Below are 12,676 nucleotides of genomic sequence, written 5' to 3'. Positions count from 1 at the left end.
CCTGTTTGTTTATAAAGCACCAAGTATTTCTCTGGGACAGTCTCTGTTGCTGGTCTGTTTTGTGCCTTCCATTTACAGTAAAGATACTAATTTGCTTACCCCTTGTTTCTTTTTTTTTTTGTTTGTTTTTGTTTTTGTTTTTTTTTGTAAAGAACAGTGGAAGTGGAGAGTCGGATGACAAGCAAAAACAGACACTAGAAACTCCTTGTTCTGCCCCTGCTTTTTAATCACCCAGCACAGAAAAGCCTCTTGCTAACAGAACTCATCCCTGCTGCTGCAAGAAACCTCATGGCCTGCAGGAAAACCTCAAGCTAAGAGTTCCAAAGCAAAAGCAGAAAACGCATGACTTGTACTCTTTATATTGGAGTGAATTCTAGCTGCTAAACGCTGCCTACATCTGAGGGCACGTGCTGAGGCTGGGGGGAAGGACACTCAACACCCACTGACAGCAGGAGTGCAAAGATGCCAGCCAAGAAGGCAAAGGTTAGAGCTGAACGCTGCCTCAGCTTCCTCCAGCAGCCAGCTGGGGGGCACCTTTCAGCACGCTCTCTGAGACTCTGAGCCCCGAGTTACCGCAGCCGCCAGCTACAGCTGCTCCTTGCTGGCCCAAACTATTGGAAGAGTCTTCAAACGTCAGGGACCTGTTTTATGACAGCCTCAAGATCCAATTAATCTGTTCCTGAAGGCGCTGATCGTCCTGGTGTTTCTGGAGCTGTCCAAGAACAATCCTGAACTGAGGCACTCGTCTGATCAGACAGTGCTTCGGCACAGATTTGTCTTTAGCTTGACACATCAAGGTGAAGAGGAATCGATTCTTGCAAGCAACCTCTCAAGCAGGGATCTAATAAGGTGACCAAAACGACAGATCTGTTGTGCAGATCTGAGCACGTCCCTCTGCAGGGAATCACTTTCAAGCCTAAGATGTTTCACCCATCTCCCTGCCCCAGAGCGACACAGGTAAAGCTCTTAAGCAATTGCTAACCTGTTCTCAGTGCTCACGAGTCCCAAATCACTCATTTTACAATCTATAAACCATGGCAGCTGGCACCTAGCTGGCACACGGTGACACTGCACACGTTGGCAGTGTCATCAGGAGCTGCAAAGTCAGGGCTGAGGGGGTTAAGGGAAAACCACACATCAGTTTAGCAACTTGGCTCCCGTAGGATACTTCCTACGGCAGGAGTTTCAGCAAAGCCACTCAGAGGGACTTGCTGGCTAATTCAAACGGCACTTCTGCTGGAGCAGTCAGAAGGCAGCAGGGCAGCAGGAGATATCCAGTGGGCATCACTGTCAGTCTGTGGCAGTTTGGGGTCCAGGTATCAGTGGTTAGGTGGGGTTTTCTCTGCTTCACTTTCTCCAAAGCTGTGAAAAAATATTTCTTTTACAGCACTGTACAGTCCCACGTTACGGATGGAACCAGCTGCATCAACTTCCAGTACGACGGTGTTGGAAAAAGGTGCCTTTGGTGGTCAGGAGCACAGCAGCTCTGCTGATGTGTTATTTAAGTGTGTTCTTTCATCTGAGTTTCCTCATAACAGTATGTAGCTGAGGGGGTCCAAGTTTCCCAGGGAAGATTTATGGTTTTTCTCCTACCAAGCACCAGCTCAGTATACAAAGCTCTGTTAATAACACCCAAGCATGTAGATGTTAAACTGAAACTGCTTTTAAACCTAGTTGTTGTTACAAAAATAGCTTAATACACCATCTTCACAGGGTAAAAATTCACATGGAAGTACAGAAAAACCCAGAAGCGCTTCCTGAGCTTCAGTTTACCAACAACACCATCGGATTTAGATCCTGGCCTGGCAGCCAGGATGCAGGCTCTGTAAGCATTGCTGCCATGTGGAAGTGCCAAGGCAGGTTTCTGGCCTGCCCTGACTAAAAGACCTTTTTTTTTCATACAAACAGCGTGCCAGGTACGCTGTAATGCCAATGTGCCAGGTCAATAGAGGATGTCAAACAACAGAGGCGTTTCTCCTAATTTCTGGCATGAAAACGCTTTTAACAGCATTCTTTTCACCAAGAAACCCCTCTCTATCTTCTCCAATGCTCCAGGATCTGCTGCAGCTGCAGCAGCCGCGCTGCTACAACCCACATCTTTGCCAAATCTTTTCAATAATTGTGCTTTACCTCGGCAATGTTGAGGTCACTCCTCTTCCTCCTCCAGCTGAGGAAGCAGCTCGCTGGCTCTGCCACACCGCAGGTGCGCAAGCGAAAGCTGGGAACACAGGAGTCAAACTCTCAGTGCTCACGAAGCCACCAGGGCACAGGGCTGACACAGAGGCACCCCGGATCTGCTCTCCCACCCCGCTGCGAGGCTCGCAGCAGCCCCGACCCGAAGCGCACACAATGCTTCGCATGGTGATGTCACCGCTGACTCTGAGTCCCCAGGTGAGGATCTGCCTCACCACTCTCAACGCTGGGGTTGGGTTTTGGTTTTGTTTTTTTTTTTCTTTTAAACATTCACAGCTTATGGGAAACCATCAGGTAAACCACAGATCGCTAGGGAAGAAGTCCCACACGAGGGAAGCCCGTGCTTTTCTTCCAGGCAGCGGCACGTGCTTTAACACGCTGTGTTCGACAAAGCAGCTCTCCCCGTTTTGCTCAGTGGCAACAGGCACGACTGCAACGCACACAGGTGTAGGCAGCACCTGCAGGTCCCAAACCCTTAACCGGTTTGTAGAGAGCACCAATTTTTGAAGGAGTGGTTCTCCCTTAATCCATGAGCCCTTCTTTCCTTTATTTATAGCGGGTGGCTCTCCTCCATTTTCCTCCTCAGTGTCTGAGCAGACACTGGGAATCGTTTCCGGAGGAAGGGCACTGCTGAAGCTCCTACATCTACTCTCCGAGAAAAGAGAGTATGTCAAAGAATACAGATTTCCTTTCTTTTTCCTTTTTGAAATACAATTTCTGAAATCAACGCTGCCGCCTGGCAGCAAATACCTACGGGACTAAAGAGGATTCCTCATCCTCACTGTAACGTTGCAGTTAACCTCCCAACGAACCCATCTCCCCAGGAAGTGGGACAATTCATTCATTTTTTTTTTCTCCCAAGAACCATATAAATTACATGCAAAACATTGTACACAGAGATTAATATCAAAATGCAATACAGATCAGGTGCACTTTAAGCTGGACTCTAGGATATGGCAAACACACCAGGGTACATATTGCTTTGAAACCACCTTTTTTTTTTAATGTCATGCATACCACATAATATTCAGTCTTCTGTTTTGTATTTTTCTGTTTTTATACAAAAATACCAGTGCTTATTATACTAGTTACTGGAAAAGAAAAAAAAAATTAGATCTGTGTGCCCTCTTCAAATCAAAATTTTGTTGTGAGAGCACTGGATAAATATATATACACACACCAACAAGTGTCATAAGCTTTGCCTTTGCTGAAGGAAGATGAATAGTACCAAGAAAATCTGTCTAGTTTGTTTTACAGGCTTGTCTTTCTCAGTATGGAACAAACGGACCTCCCTGGTCTAACTTTGCCATTGCCTATTCTGCCTTTGTCCTGGAGAGAAGAGCAAGAAAGGAACAAATCTATTTTTGCACTCCAAAAACGCATTAGAGGAGGATTATCACACCCACCTAAGGGTACTTCCTTGTTTGTTTATAAAGCACCAAGTATTTCTCTGGGACAGTCTCTGTTGCTGGCCTGTTTTGTGCCTTCCATTTATAATAAAGATATTATAAAAAAGATATTATAAAAAAGATAATGAAGATATTAAGATGCTTACCCCTTGTTTTTTACCCTCCTCTTTGGGTCCAAACATCTAGATGGAGGGTGCAAAACAACACTTTTGAATCCAGACCCTGAGCTGCAGAGTCCAAAGGCCCAGCTTTCAGCTCTAAAGCCTGACTTGGAGATACAAGACACGCCCTCTCCTCCTCCTCACTGCCTCTTGCCTCCTCCCCTCCTCAAATTTTAACCGTCTCAAACCTTGTTATTAGGGCCCCATGCTTCCTTATTTCACCCCAAATCCCTATGTTCAGGGTCCACAACCTCCACTTGGTATCTGAACTCTTCTTCTGATTGCCTTAACCTTCCATTTAAGAGACAGGATGCTCCTTTAAAGTGACCGAGTGCTTTGGGTCAGGGCCCTGACACTTGCTTCTGGATCCAAAGCTAGATTTTCCTTGCTTCCAGCCACACTCTTACTAACCAGGCTGCCATTTTTAGGGCACAATGCCCGATTTTTAGGGTCCACATTTTCAATGCAAGGTGCAAAGCGGCCTTTATAAATGGCGAGGCTTTCTTTGAGAGGAACACCCCTGCTTTCAAATTCCCAAATCCATATGCTAGGAGCTGAGGCCTGAATTTTAGGTTCCAAAGCCTCCTTTTCGGGTCCAAACACCCATCCAGAGGGAGTAAAGCATCACTTCAAGATCCAGACAGCGCAGGGCAGGCCGCGCTCCCTGTCACGGTGACAGCCTGCTGCACCGCCTGCCTGTGACCAGGCCACACGGGACCCCTTGGTTTGGACAAGGCGCAGTGCAGCCAGTGGGGATGCAACAGGCTTTTTATCACCTACACCCTCCGTTTTTGGTATCTGAAATCTTCTTCTGATTGCCTTATCCAAGGCAATCAGAAGGGCACCCCTCCTTTTAAATTCGCAAATCTTCATGCTAGGAGCTGAGGCCTGAATTTTGGGGTCCAAACATCCATTTCGAGGAAGCAGAGAGTGGAGGGCGGGCCGCACTGTCCAGCATTTTTAGGCCCCAGCATCACATATTAGGGCAGAAAGCCTCTTCCTTGGGCTTGAAAGCCTTGTCTGAAAGGGTAACCCCTCCTTTTTAGAGGCTTTTTCTTGCTTACACATTAATCTTACAGACCAGGCTGCCACTTACAAGGAACAAACCCCTATTTTTAGGGTCACAATTTTATTAAAACCATATTACTGCCACATCAGGGCCCAGGGACCATCTCTGGAACTGGGAGCAGGGCCTCTATGGCAAGTCCTGTCCCAACGGACACAACGGACCTGGTTCCCTGCAATGCGGACTTCTTAGATGGCGAGGCCTTATTGGAGAGGAACAGCCCTCCTTTCAAATTCTCAAATCCTCATGCTAGGAGATGAGGCCTGAATGTTAGAGTCCAAAGGCTCCTCTTTGGGTCCAAACACCCATCTGGAGGGATCAAAGCATCACTTTAGGATCCAGACAGAGGAAGTGGGCTGTGCTGTCCATGATTTTTAGGCCCCAGCATCACATATTATGGCAAAAAGCATCCTCCTTGGGCTCAAAGCCCTTTTTAGAGAACGAACCCTCCTTTTCAGTGCCAGGATCATCATTTGCTGAGTCAAGGCCTGACTGTCACATCCCAAAGGCTCAACCTGAGAGCCCAAAGCCTCTTTTTTAGCACCCAGAGCCTTCTCCTTGGGACTCAAAGCCTCAGGTTGGGGTACAAAGGCTCATTTTCTGGGTTCAAAGCCCCATTTTAGTGTCCAGAGACCCCCATGCTAGGCTCTAAAACTTCATTCTTCATGGCTGACGTCTCATGCTCAGGCTCCAAACCCTGATTTTCAGGGCCCAGTGGCTGCTTTGGGATCCTAATTCCCCTGCTGATTGCCTACCTACTCCCTTGTAGGGCCCAGAGTCTCCCTTTTGGTGACCAAAGCCTTAATATTAGGGCCTGGACACCCACCTCTTGAATTCAGAGCCGCCTTCTTGGGGCCTTCCTCATTAAGGCTAAATGTCTCATTTTCACCCTATTACCTCTTCTCTTCAGGGCTAAGAGCATCTTTTGCAGATCCAAAACCTTTTTCTCACCCTTTCTTTGCAGCTGAGAAGCATACAGGCATGGCACCAAGGCTCCTCTTTATAGATCACAGCCTTGTTCTTAAGCACCCAACTTTCAGGATGTTTTCAGGACAAGAGAGCCTATAGTTGGGATCCAAAGCCGCCTTTATCGCCTACACCCTCTGTTTTTGGACACAGGATCTCACTTTTAGGGCCCAAAGCATCCTTTTTAGGCCCCAGAGTCACATATTGAGGCAGAAAGCCTCTTCCTTGGGCTCCAAAGCCTTGATTGGAAGGATAAACCCTCCTTTTGACAGGATTGTTCTTGCTTACACGTCAATCCTACAGAGCAGGCTGCCATTTCCAAGGGGCAATTCCCTATTTTTAGGGTCCACAATTTTATTATAAGATGCAACGCGTCCTTCCTAGATGGGGTGTTAAAATATCAGGAGGGGAGGAGGCAAGAGGCAGTGAGGAGGAGGAGAGGGCGTGTCTTGTATCTCCAAGTCAGGCTTTGGAGCTGAAAGCTGGGCCTTTGGACTCTGCGGCTCAGGGTCTGGATCCTGAAGTGCTTCTTTCCTCCATCTAGGTGTTTGGACCGAAAGAGGAGGCTTTGGACCCTAAAGTTCAGGCCTCAGCTCCCAGCATGAGGATTTGGGAATATGGAATGAGGGGTTTTCCTCTCAAATAAGGCCTCGGCATCTAAAAGGGCCGCTTTGCACCTTACGATCAAAGTGTGGACCCTAGAAATTGGGCATGTTGCCCAAAAACGGACAGCCTGGTCCGTAAGAGTGTGGCTGGAAGCAAGAAAAATCTGACATTGGATCCAGAAGCTAGGTTAAGGGGGAGGCCTGGCCATCTAAGAAGGCCGCGTTGCATCTTATAATAGAATTGTGGATCCTAAAAATAGGGAATTGTTCCTTGGAAATGGCAGCCTGGTCTCTAAGGTTGATGTGTAAGCAACAAAAAACCAGGAGAGGTTATCCTTTCAATCAAGGCTTTTGAGCCCAAGGAAGAGGCTTTTGCCCTACTATGTGAGGCCGGGGCCTAAAAATGTCAGACAGCACAGCCTGCCCTCCTCTGTGTAGATCCAAGAGCGATGCTTTGCTCCCTCCAGGTGGGTGTTTGGACCCGAAAAGGAGGCTTTGGGCCCAAAGCCTCAGGCCTTGGCTATTTGAATGAACATTTTGAAACTGCAAATGAAAGAGGGTTCCTGTCAGCTAAGGTATTGCACCCTATAAAGGCAGCTTTGCAGCCTCAAATGAAACTGTGAGACACCAAAGTAAGGCATTGTGCCCTAAAAATGATGGCGTGGGCTTGAAAACTGAGGAGGTAAGCCATAAAAAGTCCCCTTTGGATCAGCATGGAGTTGCAGGGCCCTGAAAAGCAAGATTTGTTCACTAGAACGTAGAGCCTGGGGCTCAGTTCTGAGGGGTTAGGAGATCAAAAGACGACTTTGGATCCCAAGTGGAGGTGCTGGACCCTGAAAAGAAGGCTGTGGCAGGCAAACAAGGAAACACGGGGACCTACTAATGAAGATCCTTTGGATCCTAACCAAGGGGTGGTCCTCAAAGTAGTGAGGCTTTGGACTTTAAAACAGGTTTTGGACCATGCAGCCCAGAGGCTTTGAGGGACCAAAGAAGCCTTTTAGGATCCAACACCATTTTTCTCTTTCTTTTTTCCTCTTCTTTGTTTCGTTTATTTTTTTCTATTTATTTATTTATTTTGAATTGTTCAGACCCAAGGCCTCTGGTTCTGTGCTCAGAGCCTCTTCTTTGGGGCACAAAGCACTGGTTTTGGTTTCCCCCTGCTGGGGGAAACTGCTGTCTTCAGAAGAGCTGGCCTCTGGAGGGAAGACACTTGGAGACTCTCTCCCCAGTGCTACAGCGCCTGGTTGTCCTCGTGCAGCCTGGCAGCATCCCAAAAGGACGCTCAGTGCTGGCCAGAGTCAGAGGGGGCAGATCCTTCCTCCGGGCAAATGGTGAAGTGGAGAAAGGCAGCACTCCAGCACGCCCCTGCTGTCCCAACAGGGTGCTGGTTTTCCTCAGGTGGGCAGCCGAGTTCCAGCACGGCCGCTCTCTCCCTGCCCCTCCTCCAAGAGGCAGGGGGAGAAAATACGACAGACACATGGAGCTTGTGGTTTGAGATACAAAAAGTTTAATTAAAGGGAAAAGGGAGAGGGAGGAAAAAAATGAAGGGATGGGCAGGGCAGGAAGGGCAGGGCAGGGCAGGAAGGGTAGGGCACGGCAGGGCAGGGAAGGGAAGGGAAGAAAATGGGGGAGACCGCACGAAAGGCCAGAGAGAGGGCAAAAGAGCGAGGCCCCCAGGCGTGGGGCGTGTGCGCAGAGCTGCGCTCCAGGGAGGGCTGCACAGTGCCCCCGGGGCTGGGGAGGCACAGCCTGCGTGTAGCTGAGGATGCTGCTGGCCAGCTCTGATGGCAACGAGGAGGAGGAGGAGGCCACTTTCCGCGCTGAGGGCGGGTGGCCCAGTGGAGCTGCGGCTGTGCCATCCCTGGCAGTGTCCCAGGCCGAAGCGGGGGTCTTGGAGCAGGCTCGCTGCTGGAGAGGCGCCGGCTGAAGCCCTGTTGTTCATGGGCTTCAGGAGCTGCTTCGGGCGTGCCCCCGGCATGCAGAAGGCCGGAGAAGTGGAGGGAACGTGCCCGGGGAGCGGGGCTGCGCTGCAGGCAGGAGGAGATGCCAGGAGCTTTCCAGCACGCTCAGCTGCCTGCCGGGGAAGAGCGTCGCCTCCTCCACGCCTTCTGCAGCCTGGAGCACAGCTGCCGAAAGCTGAAGCGCGAGCGTGGCCTTGGTGCTTGCAGGATCTGCACCGTCTGAATCGCCAGCGACGAGACCGACTCGCAGGGGTCGTTTGCCAAGCCTCGCAGGACTGAGAGAACAGAGAAGGAGAGGCGAGGTGACGGCCCTGTACCACAGAGCGCCCGGCCCCCCGCAGACGTTGCCCCCAGCTCTCCGCACAGCCAGGAGGGAGCAGGGGACAGGCTCCTGCCATCCCCCTCCCTGGCTCACCTTGGCAGATGTCCTGGCTCTTGCTCTGGTGCTGATCCAGCAGGTGCCTCCCCACGAGCCCTGGGGACACACGGCCTGTCAGCGCCCCCGGCTGCTCCCCGGGGCGCAACACGAAGGCACAGGGACGGGGGACCCCAGGCTCGCGGCTCACCAGTGAACCTCACAGCCTCCCGCCGCAGGGGCTCCTGCAGGCTCTGCAGGTAGGGCAGGCTCTGGGCCAGGTACTCCTCTGCTGCGCTGCTCCTCCGGGCCAGCTGCAGAGGGAAGGGCGCGGGCTCAGCGCAGGGCGGCCCCGGCCCCGGCCCCGGTCCCGGGTGCAGAACTGTGCGTACCAGGCACTCGCCGATCTTCCAGCTCTGCAGCGTCTCGGCCAGGTGCGCCAGCTGCCTCCAGCGCAGGAAGCGCGCGACACCAAGGAGGGCTTCCCGGGAGGCCTGCAGAACAGCTGAGATGGCAGCAGAGCCTGGGCAGAAGACCCTGCTCCCCCCCCCCGCAGCCCCTCCGCAGGGAGGGGGCCTCAGTGGAGACTAACGCTGCCAGCAGCTGCAGCACCCCTGGTGCTCGGGGGCCCCCAAGGCAGGGCAGGGCAGGGCAGGGCAGTCAGCATCGCCCTCCCCCAAGGAGCAAAATGCCCACCTCGGCCACGCTCTCGTCCTGGTCGTGCAGGTGGAAGGACAGCGGGAGCAGGCTCCTGTGTGCTACCTGCTGCAGCTTCTCTTGGCTGCCCTCCACAAAGCCCAGCGTGTCGAGGAAGAGGCGAATAGAGAGAAGCCGCACCGTACTTGAGTCCTGGGGAGGGCGAGAGGGGGACGTCGGTCCCGCTGGGGGCAAAGTCCCCGAGCCCCCAAAAGCGTTCCCAAACGAGCCTGCCCAAGGGCTCGCGGCGCCCAGGGCTGGGAAGCGGGCAGGGAGAGCCCCCAGCGGGCTGTCCCAGGGACGCAGCCATGGGGACGCAGCCTTACGTCGCCAAAGAGGGCTGGGAGCTTGCCGGCCAGCTCCAGAGCCGCGAGGCTGAGCGTCCTCCCCTCCAGGAGCCGCAGCATGGTGCTGAGCACGGGCAGAGCGACAGCGCGGGTGTCGCTGTCTGCAGCCTGCAGCTGCTCCGTGATGCTCGGCAGCAGGACGAGCGTTTGCCTCGCCTGTGTGAACAAAACACCTTCCTTTGGGGAAAGCAAGGACTGCCCCCTGGGCGAAAACACTCTCCCAGCCCGCCCAACGCCCCTTGCCCTCCCCGCTGCCTGGCAAGGTGCCGAGCCACAAGAGCCCGGGGCCAGCCCAGCCCAAGCCGCGGCACTCGTGGCGTTGCCGGCTGCCCCCGCTCACCGTGGCCGGCCTCTCGGTGAGCCCCAGGATCGCCCTGAGCACCAGGCTCTGCATGCCCAGGCACGGGCTCCGCAGGTAGCTGGCAAAGAGGCTCACGACGCAGTCCAGCTCGTCGCCGAGCTCTGTGCACTCCAGCAGCTGAAAAGGACGTGGGGCGCAGTGCCGGCTCAGCAGCAAGAATGCCAGGGCAGGAATGCCAGGGCACGGCCAAGCCTGGCCCCGAGGCAGCAGGGCTTGTGCAGAGCCCCACGTGGGCTCGCTGCTCCTGCTGCCCCTGCTCACCTTGCTGAGGATGACCATGGCCACCGTCTGCCAGGAGGAGGCCTCCGTGCGGAGCAGCTCAACCAGCTGGTGGATGATGGTGGCGCGCAGGCTCCTGGGCAACTCCTTCATTTCCCTGGCAGGGAGAACGGCAAGCAGGCGCCGTCAGCCCCGAGCCGGGCGGGCCCAGCTCTCCTGGCTTTGCAGCGCTCTCTTTTGCCACCAGCCCAGCGGCCACGGGCACCCATGCTGTGGCAGCACTTCCTCCGAGAAGCCCCTGTCACCTCCAGGGCTGGGATGGTGCCGACGAGGGGCTCTCACCTGGCCACCACCTGCACGCCCCAGAGGTGGCTCTCGGCGCTGAGAAGCGCGGCCCAGCCGCCCTGCGCCTCGATGGCCAGCACCTGGCTCCCCAGGCCCACGCTGCAGAGCAGCGCTTTCAGGGCCTGCACCGTGGACCTGCAGGCAGAGAAGGGCCCGGGTCACGCCGGGAGCCCCAGCCCTGGGCTCCTCTGAGCAGCAGGGGCCGGGGATGTGGCACCTGACGGGAGTGAGCAGGTCCTGCCGGTGCTTCTCCCAGAAGACCTGCACCTCCTGCAGCTTCAGCTCCGTGGTGAAGGACACTTGGAAGAGGAGGGCCAGGAAGAGCTGGGGGAAAATGGCCTTCGCCTCCCCCCGGCTGGTAGGCAGCAGGAGGATCTCGTGGAGGGGCCTTGCTGCCTGCAGGAAGCACCCGGAGGCGGAGGCGTGGGCAGGGAGGGACAGAGGAGGACGCAGCCCCCCAGGCTGGTGCCCCAGGGTGCGGAGAAGGCTGGCAGGGGCCAGGGGAGGGGAGCGGGGCCCCTGCCCCTGCCCCTGCCCCTGCCCCTGCCCCTGCCCCTGCCCCTGCCCCTGCCCCTGCCCGACGGAGATGCAGACGGGCAAGCGAGGAACTCACGGCCAGGGCCAGGATGCGCGGGTGGTCCTTGGTGGAGGTGGATGTCTTGCAGCCAGACTGGTTCATGAGGATGCGGAGCAGCTCGCGCAGCACCCTCTCTGTGGCTGGGGGCTCAGACACCATCGCCCTCCACATGGTGACGGCGACGCTGCGGGACCCCCGGGCTGTCAGCACGGCCGCCCCCGGCCCGGCTGACGGCTTTGGGGGTGTGCGAGAGGAGCCCTGCTGGGCCCCGTACCTGGTGCAGGTCAGCGAGCACTGCAGCAGGCTGGCAACTGTCTCCCTGGGGCGCTTGCTGGCCAGCAGCAGCAGGGCCCTGTCCAGGCTCTGAAGGGCCAGCGCGGCTCTGACGGACGGCAGGCTTCTGTAGATGGCCCACACGATGTGGAGCACCTGCCGGTGGGACACGGCTGAGACTGGGCCGGCACCAGGGCAGGAACAGAGCCCCGAGGAGCTCTGGAGGCTGGAGCCGTGGCCGTGGCCGGGGGTGCTGGCGGGCACCCACCTGTCCCGAATGGAAGTCGGTCTCTGCCGCCAGCACGTCCACCATGTGGGCAGCCAGCTCGGTGCTGTGGGGACTCGGGGCTCTCATGCTCTGCACGGCGGCGAGGAAGACGCCCAGGCGTTCCGAGGGCTGCAGGTACTTCATGAAGATCTGTGGGAGGAAGGGCAGCACGTCAGCCACCGCGAGGGCTGCGACGGCCCTGCTCAGCCCTGCTGCTCCCAGCGCCCCAGGAGAGCTGGGAGCAGGGGCTGGGCGACGGCTGGGGTGCGGCCGCATGCGGGCCCCGTGGGGACCGGGCTTTGTCGGGGACAGCGCCGGTCCTCTTGCTGCCGTCGCAGGGCCGGGCTCTCCTCCGGGGCTCAGGGCTCAGGGCTCAGGGCTCGGGGCTGGCGCTTCTCACCATGAACATCCTGTTGCTGTTGCTGTCTTCGGAGAGCCGCAAGGACAGGCGAGCTCGCCAGCTCTGCCAGCCCTGCGGCTGCTCGGCATCCTGGTCGCACAGCCTTGTGCCTGGAGAAAAGCGGACACAGTGTCTGTCGGCGGGGGGGCTGTTGTGCTTTGCCATATTAATCTGCCTCACACCTACCCATAGCATTGCGCTAGTCATGACAGTACTCGTGGGCCTGATACAAAGCCAATAAAACAAGGTGAAATGGAGGAGTTAGGGATGGAGAAATAGCCCCCAAATCTGGTAATATTTCAGATGAATATTGCAAGTGTGCATGCTGGTAGATGATGGGGTGAAGAAAATGTACAGACCTGGGCTCTGAGATATTCCAACAGACAAATGTGAAAATTGTGTATGTTTTGGTTCCTATATGCCTTCTACTTGGTTATGTCCCTCCTGGCCCATCTTGAAGAGAGGGTACTTAGA

At 55.3% G+C, this 12,676-nt stretch overlaps 1 protein-coding gene and 1 long non-coding RNA gene across 2 annotated transcripts; both read right to left on the bottom strand.

The window, feature by feature from the left end:
- Nucleotides 1-8,459: 8,459 nt before the first annotated feature.
- Nucleotides 8,460-9,072, bottom strand: LOC137862259 (uncharacterized). The gene is made up of 3 exons (XR_011100151.1): nucleotides 8,928-9,072; nucleotides 8,777-8,836; nucleotides 8,460-8,636 (listed from the first exon to the last, which is right to left on the bottom strand). It is a non-coding gene; the product is annotated as an uncharacterized lncRNA (long non-coding RNA).
- Nucleotides 9,073-9,376: 304 nt separating this feature from the next.
- LOC137862598 (maestro heat-like repeat-containing protein family member 6) lies at nucleotides 9,377-11,432 on the bottom strand. The gene is made up of 7 exons (XM_068694833.1): nucleotides 11,298-11,432; nucleotides 10,902-11,080; nucleotides 10,682-10,819; nucleotides 10,382-10,496; nucleotides 10,100-10,237; nucleotides 9,739-9,915; nucleotides 9,377-9,565 (listed from the first exon to the last, which is right to left on the bottom strand). Exons 1-7 carry the CDS (start codon nucleotides 11,430-11,432, stop codon nucleotides 9,377-9,379), a joined length of 1,071 nt encoding a protein of 356 aa, XP_068550934.1.
- Nucleotides 11,433-12,676: the final 1,244 nt, after the last annotated feature.

The sequence above is a fragment of the Anas acuta genome, chromosome 11, assembly GCF_963932015.1.
Source record: "Anas acuta chromosome 11, bAnaAcu1.1, whole genome shotgun sequence".
Taxonomy (NCBI): domain Eukaryota; kingdom Metazoa; phylum Chordata; class Aves; order Anseriformes; family Anatidae; genus Anas; species Anas acuta.
The sequence above is the reverse complement of the archived record's forward strand: the minus strand, read 5'-3'. Positions and strand labels throughout refer to the sequence as shown.